Source organism: Oncorhynchus clarkii, chromosome 33 (genome assembly GCF_045791955.1).
Source record: "Oncorhynchus clarkii lewisi isolate Uvic-CL-2024 chromosome 33, UVic_Ocla_1.0, whole genome shotgun sequence".
NCBI classification, from domain to species: domain Eukaryota; kingdom Metazoa; phylum Chordata; class Actinopteri; order Salmoniformes; family Salmonidae; genus Oncorhynchus; species Oncorhynchus clarkii.
In genome coordinates, this window is record NC_092179.1 from 22727513 (window position 1) to 22749898 (window position 22386).

Below are 22386 nucleotides of genomic sequence, written 5' to 3' on the forward strand. Positions count from 1 at the left end.
GATTACCTCCAGTTTTACAGAAGGAGGGATCACCTGGGGGTCAGCCTCAGTCGGGCTCTGATTGGCTTTTTAACCAGGCAGTGATGATGTAATCCCCGGGGGACAAGGGCTCTGGTCGATAGTGCTTTAAACCTCAGTTTGTTCCCATTAGTGTGTGTGTGTGTGTGTGAGTGTGTGCGCGCGCGCCTTTGTCTTTACATGTCTGTGTGTGTCTCTCTGTGTGTATGTGTTTCCTACCTTAATGTATCCTCCTGTAGACAGCAGCACAGTGTTGTCTGGGGAGAAGTGCAGGTCGGTCACCCAGCCTCCATGCAGAGAGTCCATGGCGTCCTTGTTGTCACGGGAACAGATCTTAAGCAGAGTACCATCCTTCACGTTCCACAGCTGAGACACACGAGACAAACGAATGAAAAATGAGAGAAATGAATGAGACCTAGTAGTTATAAATGGTGGGGTGTATGACAGCTATGTACTTATTATCAACCTGGTATCTTAGGAACCTTTTGACGGGACGGCCATAAAATATCTAACCCCAACCAGAACTACAAACTAAAATAACAAATATCTCATGTACTGTTCGGGCTACTTTAGTACTTTCTAACATGGCCATCTAGTGACTACCAACCTTAGACATACAGTAGTCTACAGTTAGGTGTGCAATAATCCAGTCCTTGAATGCTACAGTATGTTGTGCTTTTCAACTTTACCTTTCAATCAATGACTACTTTCACTGATTAATAAAGGCCCATAGAGACGTAAAACAACTCTCCATTTTAATACTGGAGTTATGCAACTAACAACCATGAGCCATACTGTCCTGTCTATATAGGACACAGAACATGCTATATTTAACACCTTGCATGATTCACTGAGAATGACTCAAGTGTTTCCATAGAAACAAGAGGGGCATATATTCCACTTTATGTACTGTAATTCAATCTTGTGGTTTAAGTCGGTTTCCTTCTGTTTGGTGCCTAATGAACACAACCCTGGATGATTGACATGTCATGACTTTAAAGTGACAGTTCACTCCAAAATAAAAGTTTGTCAGTTGTTTTCGAACCTGGGAAGTGGCATGAGATGTGGACTCATCTCGACTTTAGATTACTTTTCACGTTCGAAAACTTGAGTGTACTCACAAACTTTGGAGTGTAGTCCAAATGTACTAGTCAGACAGTCAGGGATAGTTTGTGGAAAGCAGCTGGTAGTGGGATTGTAGAGGAACAGACAGGTCCCTCTGTCATGCTCTCATTTCTTCAGTCCATTGTCTGTCCCTCTCTCTCACTCTCCCTGTTCTTCTCTTGAATTGTTCTTATTTTCCATCATCCCCTCTTGCATACTCATTTCTTCTCTTACCCCACTTTCCCTCTCTCCCTTCATTTCCATCATCCCTTCTCCCTCCATCTCTCCTTCTCTTTCTCTAGGATCTATGCAGATGCCAGAGCCTTAGGGATTCAATCTGAATAACTGTCTTCTACTTCCTCCCCTCCTCAGCCTTATTTCCTTCCTCTTCATCCCCCCTGCTGACCTGCACACCTGTTCCTCCTCTCCGTCTCTCCAGCTCCTTCCTTCACTCATGTGCTCACTTCTTCACTTAACTTCCCCTCCTTCTAATGCTCCTTCACTCACTCCTTCCTTCCTCCCTCCCCCTTTACTCACTCACCCCCCCCTTCCATCCCTCTATCCCTACCCACCCGTATCTCTCCGTTGTCGTCGCCGGTTGCTAGGCGCCTGCGGTCCCAAGAGAAGCGGCAGCTGCGGACACAGTCCTGGTGGCCGGTCAACAGGCGCACGCACTCCCACGATGCACTGCTCCACACCTGAGGGCCAATGAGAGGAGAAACAGGAGGTCAGCGGTTACAAAAGTTTGTTGAAACTAAAATAAAACATTTTCAAATATGTTATTTTGAACATGCCATAGCAATTTTGGTTAGGCCACTTCTATATGCAGAGTGCCTTGGTTAATTCAATTGAATACATTTCCTTTTTCCCTGAAGGCCTAACTGTCTATTGTTTCTCTATGCTGCTAGTCTGGTAGACCACTCAACTTAAAGAACGGAGCAAGCGCTCACTGATAATGAAGCCTGGCACCAATTAAAGCCTCCCGGCTGCTCTTTGATAGACGATACTGCCCATACCATAAGGCTATTTTTACACTGTATTAACCCATCCACCACTGCCCCTCTTTGGAGGATACACACACACACACACACACACACACACACAGTGGGGCAAAAAAGTATTTAGTCAGCCACCAATTGTGCAAGTTCTCCCACTTAAAAAGATGAGAGGCCTATACTTTTCATAGGTACACTTCAACTATGACAGACAAAATGAGAAAATAAAATCCAGAAAATCACATTGTAGGATTTTTTATGAATTTATTTGCAAATTATGGTGGAAAATAAGTATTTGGTCAACTACAAACAAGCAATATTTCTGGTTCTCACAGACCTGTAACTTCTTCTTTAAGAGGCTCCTCTGTCCTCCACTCGTTACCTGTGTTAATGGCACCTATTTGAACTTGTTATCAGTATAAAAGACACCTGTCCACAACCTCAAACAGTCACACTCCAAACTCCACTATGGCCAAGACCAAAGAGCTGTCAAAGGACACCAGAAACAAAATTGTAGACCTGCACCAGGCTGGGAAGACTGAATCTGCAATAGGTAAGCAGCTTGGTTTGAAGAAATCAACTGTGGGAGCAATTATTAGGAAATGGAAGACATACAAGACCACTGATAATCTCCCTCGATCTGGGGCTCCACGCAAGATCTCACCCCGTGGGGTCAAAATGATCACAAGAACGGTGAGCAAAAATCCCAGAACCACACGGGGGGACCTAGTGAATGACCTGTAGAGAGCTGTGACCAAAGTAACAAAGCCTACCATCAGTAACACACTACGCCGCCAGGGACTCAAATCCTGCAGTGCCAGACGTGTCCCCCTGCTTAAGCCAGTACATGTCCAGGCCCGTCTGAAGTTTGCTAGAGAGCATTTGGATGATCCAGAAGAAGATTGGGAGAATGTCATATGTTCAGATGAAACCAAAATAGACCTTTTTGGTAAAAACTCAACTCGTTGTGTTTGGAGGACAAAGAATGCTGAGTTGCATCCAAAGAACACCATACCTACTGTGAAGCATGGGGGTGGAAACATCATGCTTTGGGGCTGTTTTTTTGCAAAGGGACCAGGACGACTGATCCGTGTAAAGGAATTAATGAATGGGGCCATGTATCGTGAGATTTTGAGTGAAAACCTCCTTCCATCAGCAAGGGCATTGAAGATGAAACGTGGCTGGGTCTTTCAGCATGACAATGATCCCAAACACACTGCCCGGGCAACAAAGGAGTGGCTTCATAAGAAGCATTTCAAGGTCCTGGAGTGGCCTAGCCAGTCTCCAGATCTCAACCCCATAGAAAATCTTTGGAGGGAGTTGAAAGTCCTGTGTTGCCCAGCAACAGCCCCAAAACATCACTCAAAATCATCATCATCAGAGGAGATCTGCATGGAAGAATGGGCCAAAATACCAGCAACAGTGTGTGAAAACCTTGTGCAGACTTACAGAAAACGTTTGTCTGTCATAGTTGAAGTGTACCTATGATGAAAATTACAGGCCTCTCTCATATTTTTAAGTGGGAGAACTTGCACAATTGGTGGCTGACTAAATACTTTTTTGCCCCACTGTATGTATGTATGTATGTATGTATTTTTTTACAGCTTTTCTGCTACATATACATACACATTTGACACACATGGTACTTCTATATAAAGCTGTCACATAACAATAATACATTACCAAACAACGTATTATTACCAATCCCAACCCTCAGCCACTCTCAGCCCATCCCACCTACCACCATAGACCTCAGCTCTTTAATCCCACCCCTCAGCCACTCTCAGCCCATCCCACCTACCACCATAGACCTCAGCTCTTTAATCCCACCCCTCAGCCACTCTCAGCCCATCCCACCTACCACCATAGACCTCAGCTCTTTAATCCCACCCCTCAGCCACTCTCAGCCCATCCCAACTACCACCATAGACCTCAGCTCTTTAATCCCACCCCTCAGCCACTCTCAGCCCATCCTACCTATCACCATAGACCACCCTCATTTGGTTTCCATCTACTGTGTTAAACTTGAAATATGAAATATCCTTGTTCATGGTACAGAGGGGAATGCAGAACCTGTCATTCTGACATTCTGTTAGAACATGTTATTGCTTGACATCAGGTATCCTATGGAAAGAAGGGCCACAGTCTAGTTTCAGTTGTTGTTTAATTTAATTTGAAATACTTGCTACACCAGAAGTGAATGGTTTTCTGTAGGAGGAATGTATATGGTGGGGTCAATTAAGGTTGGATATGAGCCAGGGGCTTGGACTGTTACTGAGTAAGGGAAAGGCAATCACATGGTTGTGGTCACTGATAAGGGTGGAGAGCTGTGGATTAGTGAGGAATCGGGGCCCAGGTCAGATCACATTAAGAGAAGGAACAGTTTATTACCCACATCACTTACCTTCCTGCCTACCATTACATATGTAATGTTTAGAGAAAGGGAGGAGACCACCCAAAGTGGGGTGGGTATATATAGAAGGATATTTCATATTCCAATTGTGCAAGTTCTCCCACTTAAAAAGATATACCATAATTTGCAAATAAATTCATTAAAAATCCTAAATTTTTTTGGGCATTTTGTCTGTCATAGTTGAAGTGTACTTATGATAAATTACAGGCCTCTCTCATCTTTTTAAGTGGGAGAACTTGCACAATTGGTGGCTGACTAAATACTTTTTTGCCCCACTATGTATGTATATGTAACACACACACACACACACACACACACACACACACACACACACACACACACACACGGGAACATGTCTTTGTCTGTTCAGCTGTCTGACCCATTGGGTGAATAAACTTGGTTTGAGCTTTTCCTAGCTGTCCGTTTGGTTCTAAATAAACAGAGTAAAACTAACATAATAAAGAATACTGTTTATTACAAGAACACAATGTTCTTAGTAAATTGTCTCTGTCTTCCTGTCTGTCCATCTCGCTCTCCCTCTTTCGCTCTCTCTTTCATGCTTGATGGAGAGAACATCACATGGTAGATGATTAAAAAGTTAATTTGGCACGTCTCGTAGTCATCTGAAGGTCAATAGACAGAGGGAGGAAGGGAGAGAGAAAGGAACAGAGAAGAGAGAGAGAGAGGGGGAGAGAGAGACAGATGAGTGGAACAAAAAGCTTCAGTCTTTTATTCTATCAGACAAAGATGATCAGACTCAGGGTTCGGCTTTGATCTATGATAGCAGACAGAAAAAGACCGTGGGTGTATGTGTGCATACAGTGGCTTGCGAAAGTATTCACCCCTCTTGGCAATTTTCCTATTTTGTTGCCTCACACCTTGGAATTAAAATAGATTTTTGGGGAGTTTGTATCGTTTGATTTACACAACATGCCTACCACTTTGAAGAAACATACAAGACAAAAAAAACAGAACATTTGAGCGTGCATAACTACCCCCCCCCCCCCCCCCCCATTCTTCAAGGCAAAACTGCTCCAGCACCTTCAAGTTGGATGGGTTCCGCTGGTGTACAGCAATCTTGAAGTCGTACCACAGATTCTCAATTGGATTGAGTTCTGGGCTTTGACTAGGCCATTCCAAGACATTTAAATGTTTCCCCTTAAACCACTCGAGTGTTGCTTTAGCAGTATGCTTAGGGTCATTGTCCTGCTGCAAGGTGAACCTCCGTCCCAGTCTCAAATCTCTGGAAGACTGAAACAGTTTTTCCTCAAGAATTTCCCTGTATTTAGCGCCATCCATCATTCCTTCAATTCTGACCAGTTCCCCAGTCCTTGCCAATGAAAAACATCCCCACAGCATGATGCAAACACCACCATGCTTCACTGTGGGGATGGTGTTCTTGGGATGATGGGAGGTGTTGGGTTTGCGCCAGACAGCGTTTTCCATGATGGCCAAAAAGCTCAATTTTAGTCTCATCTGAACTGAGTACCATCTTCCATATGTTTGGGGAGTCTCCCACATGCCTTTTGGCAAACACCAAACATGTTTGCTTATATTTTTCTGGACACTCTTCCGTAAAGCCCAGCTCTGTGGAGTGTACGGCTTAAAGTGGTCCTATGGACAAATACTCCAATCTCCGCTGTGGAGCTTTGCAGCTCCTTCAGGATTATCTTTGGTCTCTTTGTTGCCTCTCTGATTAATGCCCTCCATACCTGGTCTGTGAGTTTTGGTGGGTGGCCCTCTTGGCAGGTTTGTCGTGGTGCCATATTCTTTAAAAAAAAATGTATAATGAATTTATTGGTGCTCTGTGAGACGAGAAGTTTCAGATATTTTTTTATAACCCAACCCTGATCTGTACTTCTCCACAACTTTGTCCCTGACCTGTTAGGAGAGTTCCTTGGTCTTCATAGTGCCGCTTGCTTGGTAGTGCCCCTTGCTTAGTGGTTTTGCGGACTCTGGGGCATTTCAGAACAGGTGTAAAAATACACAGTAAGATCTTAAAGTCCACCTGTGTGCAATCTAACTAATTCTGTGACTTCTTGAGGTAATTGGTTGCACCAGATCTTATTTAGGGGCTTCATAGTAAAGGATTGAACACATATGCACGCACCACTTTTCCTTATTTTTTTATTAATATATACGTTTTTTTTTTCCATTTCACTTCACCAATTTTGACTATTTTGTCTATTTTGTGTATGTCCATTACATGAAATCCAAATAAAAATCTAATTTAAACTACAGGTTGTAATGCAACAAAATAGGAAAAACGCCAAGGGGGTGAATACTTTTGCAAGGCACTGTATGTGTGTGTGTGTGTGTGTGTGTGTGTGTGTGTGTGTGTGTGTGTGTGTGTGTGTGTGAGAGAGCGCGCGCGCGCCTGCGTGTATGTCAGAACCACGGCCAGCCCTTCAGACGACAATTCCACATCATTACCAGAGTGTCTAGGTCCAAAGCACTAATGAAAGCATGCTGGTCTGATGAACAGACATAAACAGTGTGGTTAATGGGAACACCAGCTCTGAACCATTACTACCCCCCCCCCCCCCCCCCCCCCCCCACACACACACACACACACACACACACACACACACACACACACACACCTCCAATGCCAATTTGGATGCTGACTTAATAGCCATTTCCACAGTGAGTGACCAACTCAACGATCCTGTGACTGACAGAAGGGGAAACAAGGATAGAAAATAGAAGAGGGAACAATACAAACTGATGGAGAACGAGGAAGGACGATCGAGGGCAAAAACACAGTAAGGTGACAGAGTGTAAACCTAGTCAGAGGAGAGATCCTCTCCCAACCTACAGTGTCAATCAAAATCAACCGCAGAGCAACAGCCTGCTCTCTCTCACAAAAACGCACACACACAGGTAATGCTAGGTAGGAGGAGAGGGCAGCGGTACGGTCTGTAGGTTGCAGTCAGACTTAATGACCGCTGGAGGGACAGGGAGGCGAGTGGGCGGCTTGACCGCTGGAGGGGCAGGGAGGCAAGTGGGCGGCTTGACCGCTGGAGGGGCAGGGAGGCGAGTGGGCGGCTTGACCGCTGGCTAAGTTAGTGACCACAGTAACCATCTGCTTCATGTCCATCTCAAGCTACCAATGACCTTTAGTTGACCGCATAATAAATGTACACTATACACATGTTTCTGAAGGGATCATGATATAGACAACATGTCTGTCTCACACTGATCTAAGGATTTAGGCTAGGTTCGGTCGCATACTGATGACACGTGTGTGTGTGTGTGTGTTACCTTGGCAGTCTTGTCAGCGGAAGTGGTGGCGAAGAGCTGTCCATCAGGCGACACGTCACAGGCTAGCACCGCCCCCTGGTGACACACTAGGTCCTGTAGCCGTTCACCACAGATGTCCCACACCTGGGGGGAGGGAGAGAGAGGGGGAGACGCTTTCTGTGTCACCTCCCTCTAGTAAATATCCTTTAGTTCATGTAACTTCTTGCTTTTAACAGGTTTTGCATGCGTGTGTTTCTAAGTCTTACTGTCTGTCTGGTACTGCATACGTGTGCTTGTATTACCTTGATGGTGCCGTCAAAGGACCAGCTGAGGAGATGTGTCTCTGAGGAGGGTGTGGTGGTGAGCAGAGAGAAGCATCTGACCTGCTCCTTGTGGCCCTCCAGAACCACACACTCACCTGTCCTCCACCTCCACACCTACAGGGGGAGAGAGAAAGAGAGAGAGAGAAAGAGAGAGAAGGCGAGGGAGAGAGAAAGTGCGAGAGAGAGAGAGCAATCACCTTCTGGTACTGGAGTGGGTAAAAGTTGCACCTCAACCAGGGATTTAGCACAATCAGAGTTATTGAGGGTAAGCTGATCCTGGATCTGTGCCCAGAGTGGGAGTATTCAGCTGCTAGGAGGGAATGGGCACTGGGCAAAATATTGGCCTCTACGCAAATATCTCAGACAATGATTGACACATAAAACTCTTACTAATGTTGGGTTTGTGAATGTACCATTCACCCCCCTCACCACTCCAGAAGTCAGTGGTCAGAGTAACAGCTATGTTTACTGTATAGAGCTAGTCACTCAAAGTCAATCTATCCACCAAATACTCCCTTTTCAGCGAAGCTACTCAAACATTCATATAAACAGGAGATGGTCCATGGACCGTAAGGGACTACATAGAAGATGGTCCATAGACAGTAAGGGACTACACAGGAGATGGTCCATTGACAGTAAGGGACTACACAGGAGATGGCCCATAGACAGTAAGGGACTAAACAGGAGATGGTCCATAGACAGTAAGGGACTACACAGGAGATGGTCCATAGACAGTAAGGGACTACACAGGAGATGGTCCATAGACAGTAAGGGACTACACAGGAGATGGTCCATAGACAGTAAGGGACTACACAGGAGATGGTCCATGGACAGTAAGGGACTACACAGGAGATGGTCCATAGACAGTAAGGGACTACACAGGAGATGGTCCATAGACAGTAAGGGACTACACAGGAGATGGTCCATAGACAGTAAGGGACTACACAGGAGATGGTCCATAGACAGTAAGGGACTACACAGGAGATGGTCCATAGACAGTAAGGGACTACACAGGAGATGGTCCATGGACAGTAAGGGACTACACAGGAGATGGTCCATGGACAGTAAGGGACTACACAGGAGATGGTCCATAGACAGTAAGGGACTACACAGGAGATGGTCCATAGACAGTAAGGGACTACACAGGAGATGGTCCATAGACAGTAAGGGACTACACAGGAGATGGTCCATAGACAGTAAGGGACTACACAGGAGATGGTCCATGGACAGTAAGGGACTACACAGGAGATGGTCCATGGACAGTAAGGGACTACACAGGAGATGGTCCATAGACAGTAAGGGACTACACAGGAGATGGTCCATAGACAGTAAGGGACTACACAGGAGATGGTCCATAGACAGTAAGGGACTACACAGGAGATGGTCCATGGACAGTAAGGGACTACACAGGAGATGGTCCATGGACAGTAAGGGACTACACAGGAGATGGTCCATGGACAGTAAGGGACTAAACAGGAGATGGTCCATAGACAGTAAGGGACTACACAGGAGATGGTCCATGGACAGTAAGGGACTACACAGGAGATGGTCCATAGACAGTAAGGGACTACACAGGAGATGGTCCATGGACAGTAAGGGACTACACAGGAGATGGTCCATGGACAGTAAGGGACTACACAGGAGATGGTCCATAGACAGTAAGGGACTACACAGGAGATGGTCCATGGACAGTAAGGGACTACACAGGAGATGGTCCATAGACAGTAAGGGACTACACAGGAGATGGTCCATGGACAGTAAGGGACTACACAGGAGATGGTCCATGGACAGTAAGGGACTACACAGGAGATGGTCCATGGACAGTAAGGGACTACACAGGAGATGGTCCATGGACAGTAAGGGACTACACAGGAGATGGTCCATGGACAGTAAGGGACTACACAGGAGATGGTCCATGGACAGTAAGGGACTACACAGGAGATGGTCCATGGACAGTAAGGGACTACACAGGAGATGGTCCATAGACAGTAAGGGACTACACAGGAGATGGTCCATAGACAGTAAGGGACTACACAGGAGATGGTCCATAGACAGTAAGGGACTACACAGGAGATGGTCCATGGCCAGTAAGGGACTACACAGGAGATGGTCCATAGACAGTAAGGGACTACACAGGAGATGGTCCATAGACAGTAAGGGACTACACAGGAGATGGTCCATGGACAGTAAGGGACTAAACAGGAGATGGTCCATAGACAGTAAGGGACTACACAGGAGATGGTCCATAGACAGTAAGTGACTACACAGGAGATGGTCCATGGACAGTAAGGGACTACACAGGAGATGGTCCATGGACAGTAAGGGACTACACAGGAGATGGTCCATGGACAGTAAGGGACTACACAGGAGATGGTCCATGGACAGTAAGGGACTACACAGGAGATGGTCCATGGACAGTAAGGGACTACACAGGAGATGGTCCATGGACAGTAAGGGACTACACAGGAGATGGTCCATGGACAGTAATGGAATATAGAGTAAGATGAATACAAAGTGAGGCTGTGCTGTTCTGATTTGCAGCAAGGTGGTGCTCTGGATAGTGTGTGTACTTCTGATAGGCAGATAGGTCTAGCAGTGGACAGGCTGTCCTAAAAACAGAGGAGAGGCGATGAGAGAAACAGAGGATATGAGAGGATATGTTCAGTGAGGTGGAACTGTAGAGGAGAGCTGTTAGGGGTGACAGAGCGGAACAGTCCGAAAACATCAGACACACACACAGACACATGGAGGGAAATAACAAACCACAGAAGAGAAGAGAAGAAAGAAGGATGAGGAAGAAAGAGAAGGGCCCCACCCGTATGGTGGTGTCCTCAGAGGAGGTGATGAGTGTGTGTCCCTCCGGGGTGAACTGGCAGTGGAGAACTGTCCTGGTGTGACCCTGAAGAGTGGCTAGAGAGGTCCCCGACGACACCTCCAACACCTGGGGAGAGAGAGGGGAGGGAGGAGAAGGGAGAGACAGATGATTCCAATTAAATCCTTTATTACTGTGTCAAAAGAGCAAAAACAATCTATTAAAATCATGAGTTGACACACATCCCAAGAAGTTGGAGAGGTGTTGACTAACAGAATAGTAAACTTGGAAAAAATAAAATAAGAGAGTCCCACACTATATTTTGCTCCCAAAAGTGTAAAAACAAGTGAGATAGAAAACGGGAGACAGAAAGAGGGAAGACAGAGATATTTAGAGGGGAAAGCTGGGAGGATAAAGAAATAACCTAACTGTCTATGGGTAAGCCTAGACCAAAACTAGTAAAAGAGCTAAATAAAATATATTAGAATAAAAAAGGAGACCAAAGTAATGCGTTTGGGTTGACAGTGATAAGCTCATCAAAAAGGACATGTTTTAAATATTACCGGGCTCTGCGTGCGATTGATCAGCCCATTAGCAGAGTGGATCTGCCCTGACTGCTTTGTGTGAGGGTCTGACAGACAACACTGCCACAGCAGGACAAAAAACAGCTCTGATGCCCAAAGAACTGGCTTCAAGTTACAAAACCCCTTTAATCTTATAAAGGGAGACAACAGAAACTCTGACAACATAGAGTACATTACTGAGGTCCTAGAAGTCCGAACTGTCTTACAAACTTCCTGCGCCATCTTTGATAACTTGACTGAGTAGTTGGACTAGAATTTTAAGGCTGAATTCTGTTGACATTGAACTATTGGAAATGATTGCAAACTTAAGTTATTAAACATACTTGAAGTCTATAAATATTATCGCAAAATAATAAATGAACCCTCCTGGTATGATATTTGTAGTGTAAACCAAAAGGCAAAGAAACACACAAGCTCATAACTTTAGACGAAAAATGACTACACATGCACGCAAGCATGCACACACGCACACAGACACACACACAGACATGCACACACGCACACAGACACACACACAGACACACACACAGACACACTGAGCACAAGGTGAATCGTAGATTGAGATTGTGCTAAAATATTTAAACCTCTCAAATAAAACCCTACTTCAAACAAACGTGTGAGAAGGCTAGCCGCAGGGCATGCCAACCAGAGGACGCTCTGCGATGCTACTGGGAAACAAACGCGTGAGAAGGCTAGCCGCAGGGCATGCCAACCAGAGGACATGCCAACCAGAGGACGCTCTGCGATGCTACTGGGAAACAAACGCGTGAGAAGGCTAGCCGCAGGGCATGCCAACCAGAGGACGTTCTGAGATGCTACTGGGAAACAAACGTGTGAGAAGGCTAGCCGCAGGGCATGCCAACCAGAGGACGCTCTGCGATGCTACTGGGAAACAAACGTGTGAGAAGGCTAGCCACAGGGCATGCCAACCAGAGGACGCTCTGCGATGCTACTGGGAAACAAACGCGTGAGAAGGCTAGCCGCAGGGCATGCCAACCAGAGGACGCTCTGCGATGCTACTGGGAAACAAACGCGTGAGAAGGCTAGCCGCAGGGCATGCCAACCAGAGGACGCTCTGCGATGCTACTGGGAAACAAACGTGTGAGAAGGCTAGCCGCAGGGCATGCCAACCAGAGGACGCTCTGCGATGCTACTGGGAATCAAACGTGTGAGAAGGCTAGCCGCAGGGCATGCCAACCAGAGGACATGCCAACCAGAGGACGCTCTGCGATGCTACTGGGAAACGGGTTTGAAAAGGTTGCCAGCTCTCCTCAAGGTTTGGGAATGAGGCAGCAGGGAGGGTGCTCAGGGCGATATGGGGGAAAGGTTGAGTAAAACATGTTAGCGTTAGGAATACTAGTTTGGCTTATGACGCTTAGGAATAAACAGATCAACGAAAGCAGCACAGATCTGATCTGAGAGCAGTGGTCATCGAAGTAACTAACGATGAGCAGGTTAACATGTACTGATCCCTGATCTGTTTTCATCCACATGTGCAGCCTCCCTTGTGTAATACTGCATACAGAAAGATATGCTGTGATGTGCACCTTAAACTCCATTTGAACAATAGATCACTCCACAGTACTGGAGCTTTCCCTCGCCCTAACACTGATCACAATCCCTTTGAGAAGGTCAAGGAACACACACACACACACACCTTAAAAAGATCAGGACTTGATTGAGCCTGGTGCAAATGGAATAGTCCCAACAGTGCACACCCTGACCATCTAGGCAGACTAAAGCAAAGTATTTATGATATTATTTGAATCCAGGTCGAAGCACACAGTGGAGGCTGCTGAGGGTAGGACGTCTCATAGTAATGGCTGGACTGGTATCAATCACATAGAAACCACGTGTTTGAGACAATTCCATTGACTCCATTCCAGCCATTATTATGAGCCGTCCTCCCCTCAGCAGCCTCCACTGACGCGCACACATGTCATATCACGCTACCATACCTGCACACTGCCTGTTTCTAGCCCTAGCGCCAGCAACAAGCCCCTGTGAGGGGTCAGCCGCTGTAGAGTCCTCCATCCAATGGTCCTCAGTACCTGCCTAACTGTCTTCCCTCCTGCCTGGGGTAGAACACACACTCTCTTCAACACTCCTGTCCCTCTCTTCTTTTCCTTCTTAATAGAAAAACCGCATGTCATTTCAGAGGAGAGAACCGAGCCAATCAAAGTGGCAATTACAGCCCAGAAAGAAGACTAGAATGCGAGGCATGAGTCAAACTGAGTCAATGACAACGAGGGCATTGCTTTGTGAGTTCATTAAGAGTTATGGTCAATTTGTACCTCTCTGCTCTAATAGCACAGTGGCTCTGATGTGGAGAGAAAGAGAGAGCAGGCAGAGAGACACAGAGAGAGAGAGCGAGAGAGAGCTAGAGGGAAAGAAAGAGTGCGAGAAAGCACAAGAGCTAGAGGGGGAGAGAGAGAGAGAGAGAGAGAGAGAGAAAGAGAAAGTGAGAGCACAAGAGCTAGAGGGAGAGAGAGCGAGAGAGAGCAAGAGTTAGAGGGAGAGTGCGAGCAGACTACTGCAGTAGCGGACCTGGAAGGAAACAAAGCAGCAGCTCCCTCTGGTGGAAATGAGAGGAATTAGATGTAATGGAACAGGTGTAAAGACCAACACAAGTATCCTCACAGTGAAACCAACATTTCCATGGTATGCCCACTTTTCACATGTTAAGTAACTGATATTACACAACCCTGCAGTCTTTCAGCTCCACTCATTTCAACCATTATCATCCATCTGTCCTCTTCCTCATCCCCCTCTTGACTGTCTTGACTCAGAAGAGTAGACAGACACCCAAGTGTGTGTGCGAGTGAGAGAAGAGGCCCGAGTTATTATAATCCATTAACCCCTGTAATGGTTAGAGCCCAGGCCCCATTCATTAATTAAAGAGGTTCCTGAGGTGTGGCCCCAACTGGAATACAGAGTTTTACACACCTGCCTGTGTGACACTACTTACTACCACTTCCAGGGACATCCCTGAGTCTCCTGTGTGACACTACTTACTACCACTTCCAGGGACATCCCTGAGTCTCCTGTGTGACACTACTTACTACCACTTCCAGGGACATCCCTGAGTCTCCTGTGTGACACTACTTACTACCACTTCCAGGGACATCCCTGAGTCTCCTGTGTGACACTACTTACTACCACTTCCAGGGACATCCCTGAGTCTCCTGTGTGACACTACTTACTACCACTTCCAGGGACATCACTGAGTCTCCTGTGTGACACTACTTACTACCACTTCCAGGGACATCCCTGAGTCTCCTGTGTGACACTACTTACTACCACTTCCAGGGACATCCCTGAGTCTCCACACACACTTCCAAAAGGGACCAGATTTTCCTGGGCTCACAGTAAACAACCATTTATCATAGAGACAGGGAGCGATGGAGCAAGTAGAGCAGAGAGTGGGAATAAATGAGAGAGGAAGAAAAGGTCAGAAGTAGGAAAAATTTAATTTATGACAACTAGAAAAGAGAAGCAGAAAGAGAGGACAAAATAGGTAAAGAGAGAGAGAGAGAGAGAGAGAGAGACATTTGACACATTGGAAAGAATTAAACAAAGAACTGAGCAAACTAGAATGCTATTTGGCCCTAAACAGAGAGTACACAGCGGCAGAATACCTGACCACTGTGACTGACCCAAACTTAAGGAAAGCTTTGACTATGTACAGACTCAGTGAGCATAGCCTTGCTATTGAGAAAGGCCGCCGTAGGCAGACCTGCCTCTCAAGAGAAGACAGGCTATGTGCTCACTGCCCACAAAATGAGGTGGAAACTGAGCTGCACTTCCTAACCTCCTGCCCAATGTATGACCATATTAGAGAGACATATTTCCCTCAGATTACACAGATCCACAAAGAAGTCGAAAACAAATCCAATTTTGATAAACTCCCATATCTACTGGGTGAAATTCCACAGTGTGCCATCACAGCAGTAAGATTTGTGACCTGTTGCCACGAGAAAAGGGCAACCAGTGAAGAATAAACACCATTGTAAATACAACCCATATTTATGCTTATATATTTTATCTTGTGTACTTTAACCATTTGTACATTGTTAAAACACACACACATATATATATATATATATATATACACACACTGCTCAAAAAAAGAAAGGGAACACTTAAACAACACAATGTAACTCCAAGTCAATCACACTTCTGTGAAATCAAACTGTCCACTTAGGAAGCAACACTGATTGACAATACATTTCACATGCTGTTGTGCAAATGGAATAGACAACAGGTGGAAATTATAGGCAATTAGCAAGACACCCCCAATAAAGGATTGGTTCTGCAGGTGGTGACCACAGACCACTTCTCAGTTCCTATGCTTCCTGGCTGATGTTTTGGTCACTTTTGAATGCTGGCGGTGCTTTCACTCTAGTGTTAGCATGAGACGGAGTCTACAACTTACACAAGTGGCTCAGGTAGTGCAGCTCATCCAGGATGGCACATCAATGTGAGCTGTGGCAAGAAGGTTTGCTGTGTCTGTCAGCGTAGTGTCTAGAGCATGGAGGCGCTACCAGGAGACAGGCCAGTACATCAGGAGACGTGGAGGAGGCCGTAGGAGGGCAACAACCCAGCAGCAGGACCGCTACCTCCACCTTTGTGCAAGGAGGAGCAGGAGGAGCACTGCCAGAGCCCTGCAAAATGACCTCCAGCAGGCCACAAATGTGCATGTGTCTGCTCAAACGGTCAGAAACAGACTCCATGAGGGTGGTATGAGGGCCCGACGTCCACAGGTGGGGGTTGTGATTACAGCCCAGCACCGTGCAGGACGTTTGGCATTTGCCAGAGAACACCAAGATTGACAAATTCGCCACTGGCGCCCTGTGCTCTTCACAGATGAAAGCAGGTTCACACTGAGCACATGTGACAGACGTGACAGAGTCTGGAGACGCGGTGGAGAACGTTCTTCTGCCTGCAACATCCTCCAGCATGACCGGTTTGGCGGTGGGTAGGTCATGGTGTGGGGTGGTGTAACAGTATAACTTTATACCATCCCCTCGCTCATACCCTGGCGCGAACCAGGGACCCTCTGCACACATCAACAACATTCACCCACGAAGCATCGTTACCCATCGCTCCACAAAAGCCGCGGCCCTTGCAGAGCAAGGGGAACAACTACTTCAAGGTCTCAGAGCAAGTGACGTCACCGATTGAAACGCTATTTAGCGCGTACCACCGCTAACTAAGCTAGCCGTTTCACATCCGTTACAGTGGCATTTCTTTGGGGGGCCGCACATCCCTCCATGTGCTCGCCAGAGGTAGCCTGACTGCCATTAGGTACCGAGATGAGATCCTCAGACCCCTTGTGAGACCATATGCTGGTGCGGTTGGCCCTGGGTTCCTCCTAATGCAAGACAATGCTAGACCTCATGTGGCTGGAGTGTGTCAGCAGTTCCTGCAAGAGGAAGGCATTGATGCTATGGACTGGCCCGCCCGCTCCCCAGACCTGAATCCAATTGAGCACATCTGGGACATCATGTCTCGCTCCATCCACCAACGCCACATTGCACCACAGACTGTCCAGGAGTTGGCGGATGCTTTAGTCCAGGTCTGGGAGGAGATCCCTCAGGAGACGGGGCGGCAGGGTAGCCTAGTGGTTAGAGTGTTGGACTAGTAACCGGAAGGTTGCAAGTTCAAATCCCAAGCTGACAAGGTACAAATCTGTCGTTCTGCCCCTGAACAGGCAGTTAACCCACTGTTCCTAGGCCGTCATTGAAAATGAGAATTTGTTCTATTTAAATAAAGGTAAAATAAAAAAAGACCATCCGCCACCTCATCAGGAGCATGCCCAGGTGTTGTAGGGAGGTCATACAGGCACGTGGAGGCCACACACACTACTGAACCTCATTTTGACTTTACATCAAAGTTGGATCCGGCTGTAGTGTGGTTTTCCACTTTAATTTTGAGTGTGACTCCAAATCCAGACCTCCATGGGTTGATAAATTTGATTTCCATTGATAATTTTTGTGTGATTCTGTTGTCAGCACATTCAACTATGTAAAGAAAACAGTATTTAATAAGAATATTTCATTCATTCAGATCTAGGATGTGTTATTTTAGTGTTCCCTTTATTTTTTTGAGCAGTGTATATATAATATGACATTTGTAATGTCTTTATTGTTTTGAAACGTCTGTATGTGTAATGTTTACTGTTCATTTTTATTGTTTATTTCACTTTTGTATATTATCTACCTCACTTGCTTTGGCAATGTTAACACATGTTTCCCATGTCAATAAAGCCCCTTGAATTTAATTGAATTGAGAGACAGAGCTGGGTATTGTACAGTACAGTAGGACTGAGACAGGGTTGACAGGCCAGACAGAGAGCTGGGTATGGTACAGTACAGTAGGACTGAGACAGGGTTGACAGGCCAGGCACACACACACACACACACACACACACACAGAGCGCAAGACAGAGAGAGAGCGCAAGACAGAGAGAGAGCTGGGTACGGTACGACAGACAGGGTTGACAGGCCAGACAGAGAGAGCTGGGAACGGTACGACTGAGACAGGGTTGACAGGCCAGACAGAGAGAGCTGGGTACGGTACGACTGAGACAGGGTTGACAGGCCAGACAGAGAGAGCTGGGTACAGTACGACTGAGACAGGGTTGACAGGCCAGACAGAGAGAGCTGGGTACGGTACGACTGAGACAGGGTTGACAGGCCAGACAGAGAGAGCTGGGAATGGTACGACTGAGACAGGGTTGACAGGCCAGACAGAGAGAGCTGGGTACGGTACGACTGAGACAGGGTTGACAGGCCAGACAGAGAGAGCTGGGTACGGTACGACTGAGACAGGGTTGACAGGCCAGACAGAGAGAGCTGGGTACAGTACGACTGAGACAGGGTTGACAGGCCAGACAGAGAGAGCTGGGTACGGTACGACTGAGACAGGGTTGACAGGCCAGACAGAGAGAGCTGGGTACGGTACGACTGAGACAGGGTTGACAGGCCAGACCGAGAGAGCTGGGAACGGTACGACAGACAGGGTTGACAGGCCAGACAGAGAGAGCTGGGAACGGTACGACAGACAGGGTTGACAGGCCAGACAGAGAGAGCTGGGTACGGTACGACTGAGACAGGGTTGACAGGCCAGACAGAGAGAGCTGGGAACGGTACGACAGACAGGGTTGACAGGCCAGACAGAGAGAGCTGGGAACGGTACGACAGACAGGGTTGACAGGCCAGACAGAGAGAGCTGGGAACGGTACGACAGACAGGGTTGACAGGCCAGACAGAGAGAGCTGGGTACGGTACGACTGAGACAGGGTTGACAGGCCAGACAGAGAGAGCTGGGTACGGTACGACTGAGACAGGGTTGACAGGCCAGACAGAGAGAGCTGGGAACGGTACGACAGACAGGGTTGACAGGCCAGACAGAGAGAGCTGGGAACGGTACGACTGAGACAGGGTTGACAGGCCAGACAGAGAGAGCTGGGTACGGTACGACTGAGACAGGGTTGACAGGCCAGACAGAGAGAGCTGGGTACAGTACGACTGAGACAGGGTTGACAGGCCAGACAGAGAGAGCTGGGTACGGTACGACTGAGACAGGGTTGACAGGCCAGACAGAGAGAGCTGGGAACGGTACGACTGAGACAGGGTTGACAAGCCAGACAGAGAGAGAGAGAGAAAGAGAAAGAGAGAGCTGGGTACGGTACGACTGAGACAGGATAGGCAGGCAGGCAGGCAGACAGAGAGTACAGTACAGGGTACAGTACAGGAGGACTGAGACAGGGTTGACAGGCCAGACAGAGAAGTTTCCAGCACAATGTCACCAGCCATTAGTGGACGTGAGAAACACCTCCTCCAGCAAGGTGAACATGATTTTTACACACACACACACCACTTCGACCAACTCTTCCAAGCATAGGCAGACCACAGTAGTCACAATGCTACTAGGACAGCACCAGTGGTAAAACTGTCAAACTTAGTTTTGGTGTAACATTGTGTCCAGCTTTACCTGAAAGAATGTCTCTTCCTGCCTTTCCTACAGCTCAGTTGGTCTTTATCTTCTCCAGCCAAAAAGCCTTTTACATTTCTGCCACTTTTCCCTCATAACTTGACAAAAGTGCAGGGGCTAAGCATAAATTATACATAAGCATTTTCCTACTTTTGTGTCCTTGAAGATTTTTGCTTTCTGGTATATGTGTGAGGGTAAAAGTGTGTACCTGTATAGTCCCATCCTCTCGTCCCAGCCCCACGGCTGAGGTCTGTGAGCAGATAGCAGTGCAGCGGATACGAGACTCCTGGTTCTCTGACTGGAACATCACCGCTCCGGTCCTCCCATTTCTCACCTGACACACACACACACACACACACACACACACACACACACACACACACACACACACACACACACACACACACACACACGCCAGCTGGGTTAACACCTGTCACATCTGTAAGACGTCATTGTGTGTGTGTGTGTGTCCAGCCCAGCCCTCTCACCTGCAGTCTGTTGCGGTTGTCGGCGGCGACCACGGTAATGTCACCGTTGTTAAAGAGCACGTCAGAATCCCTCTTCAAACAGACAGCTGATGAGGTGTGGACTTTTTTAGTCTCCCACACCTGACACACACATCACAGCATTAAAAAAATGTTATGCCATTAAAAATGTTAAATGGTTAAGTACAATATGTCACGAGAAGGGTTAACTGATGAAGACAGATTGGACAAATTATTGACAGACAGACGGCAGACGCACAAATACACACACACACACACTTACCCTGACGGTCTGGTCGTCAGAACAGGAGAGCAGTAGAGATCCGTCAGGGGAGAACTGGACTCCATGGACCCAGCTCAGATGACCACTACAGTCAGCCATCTTCTTACTGGTCTCTATGTCCCACAGCTGGAGGGAAGAGACCTATGATGTCATATCCTGCTGTATGATGGTGTAGTAGTTTGATAGGGCTATAGCCACCATGTGTGTACATGGCACAGTGTAATAGTCAACAGGCTGTGTGTGTGTGTACCTCCACAGCATAGTGTGACAGTGCGATGGCCACCAGGTTGCTGCTGGGGCAGGCGTGACAGTACTGCACCGTGCTCAGACGACTGGTCCGGATCTCCAACAACATGGCCGCCGTCTCTACATCAAACACCTGGGAACAGCAGGAGGGATCTGTCACTACACCATAGTTATAGCTGGTGATCACTCTCTAGTGCAACTGCCAATATGTGGGGCACAAAATGGCTTCCATGCATAAGCCAGTGATAACTTTCTAGGCACTTCTTGATGGCCCCTTGGAGGGCTCATTGGTTGTTAGGTCAGACCATGTAGAGATCTATTTGTAAATTGATCTGGAGTCTTTGCTAAATGACTCAAATGTAATGTGAACTGTAAAGGACATGACAGGATGGGATTAGATGGAAGCAATATGGTAACAGCCTGATAAGCTGCTAAGTGAAGTCTCAACTGCAGGTTTTGTTTTCATTCATTTTTCTGACTTTGCAGCTGTCCCATCTAGCGGGAACCGGCTCAGTTCTGCCTCCAGGGCAAGACTCATGACAATACATGTCAACCTGCATCTCAACCATGGATGATGATTTCCATATCTTCCAACTTGGCAAAGTGTGGGATTGTGAAGGGAAAAGCAGACCGAAGAAAAGAAAGGGAAAGAGACGGAGAGAAAACAGAGATTCAGGTGGAAAACAAAAGAGTTCCAACTGCTGTTTCTACGAGCCATAATTGTTTTTAAAGTCCATCAAGCTATCTATTCTTCTATCAATACTAGCCTACAAACTGACAACTCTGACATTCAACGCCACTCTGATTCCTGGAGTGGAGAGAACAGACACGGACACAGAGACCTTTACATTTCCCAGGAGTGGGACGGCTTCATTCTCAGTCAGAACACACGCTTCTACCCTCTGATGGGCAGACAGGCCCAAATACCAAAACATGAAAGACAAGTTGTCCAGGGCATTCTCATTGCTTCACGGACAGATTGCTCTAGGAGCAGTTTACTAGACAAGAACATACCGCTAAACACAAATATATTGACAGAATTTGACAGATTGTCAATGCACTGCGTCGACACAGCATACAAAACATTATGAAGACCTTCTCTTTCCATGACAGACCGACCAGGTGAATCCTGGTAAAAAAAAAAAAACTTATTGATGTCACTTTATTGATGCCACTTCAATCAGTGTAGATGAAGGGGAGGAGGCAGGTTAAAGAAGGATTTTTAAGCCTTGAGACAATTGAGAAATGGATTGTGTATGTGTGCCATTCAGAGGGTGAATGGGCAAGACAAAATATTTAAGTGCCTTGGATCGGAGTATGGTAGTAGGTGCCAGGCGCACTGGTTTGTGTCAAAAACTACAACGCTGCTGGGTTTATCACAGTTTTATCAAGAAAGATCCACCACCCAAAGGACATCCAGCCAACTTGACACAACTGTGGGAAGCATTGGAGTCAGCATGGGCCAGCATCCCTGTGGAACGCTTTGTAGAGTCGATGCCCCGACGAATGGAGGCTGTTCTGAGGGCAAGAGGGGGTGAAATGTTTTTACACAATTTATGTCATGTCGTTAATACCACAGATGTCTCAAGTTGAGGGAGTGTGCAATTGCCATGCTGACTGCAGCAATGTCCACAAGAGCTGTTGCCAGAGAATTTAATGTTCATTTCTCTCCCATAAGCCACCTCGAAAAAAATAATTTGGCAGTACGTCCAACAGTACGTCACACAACACAATGCCACAGATGTCTCAAGTTTTGAGGGAGTGTGTAATTGGCGTACTGACTACAGGAATGTCCACCATAGCTGTTGCCAGAGAATTGGATGTTCATTTCTCTACCATAAACCGCCTCCAACGTTGTTTTAGTGAATTTGAAAGTATGTCC

General features: G+C 46.9%; 1 protein-coding gene across 1 annotated transcript in view; it reads right to left on the bottom strand.

Annotated features, from left to right (window-relative positions):
- The window catches only part of LOC139392681 (apoptotic protease-activating factor 1-like), a 72391-nt gene that overhangs the window by 32117 nt on the left and 17888 nt on the right, over window positions 1-22386 (bottom strand). Inside the window, exons 18-26 of the mRNA XM_071140845.1 lie at window positions 20509-20637; window positions 20259-20384; window positions 19979-20098; window positions 19699-19824; window positions 10912-11037; window positions 8076-8210; window positions 7795-7917; window positions 1695-1820; window positions 238-384 (exon numbers count right to left, since the gene is read on the bottom strand). Coding sequence (XP_070996946.1) covers window positions 238-384; window positions 1695-1820; window positions 7795-7917; window positions 8076-8210; window positions 10912-11037; window positions 19699-19824; window positions 19979-20098; window positions 20259-20384; window positions 20509-20637 — 1158 coding nt within the window. The remainder of the gene's footprint in view (window positions 1-237; window positions 385-1694; window positions 1821-7794; window positions 7918-8075; window positions 8211-10911; window positions 11038-19698; window positions 19825-19978; window positions 20099-20258; window positions 20385-20508; window positions 20638-22386) is intronic.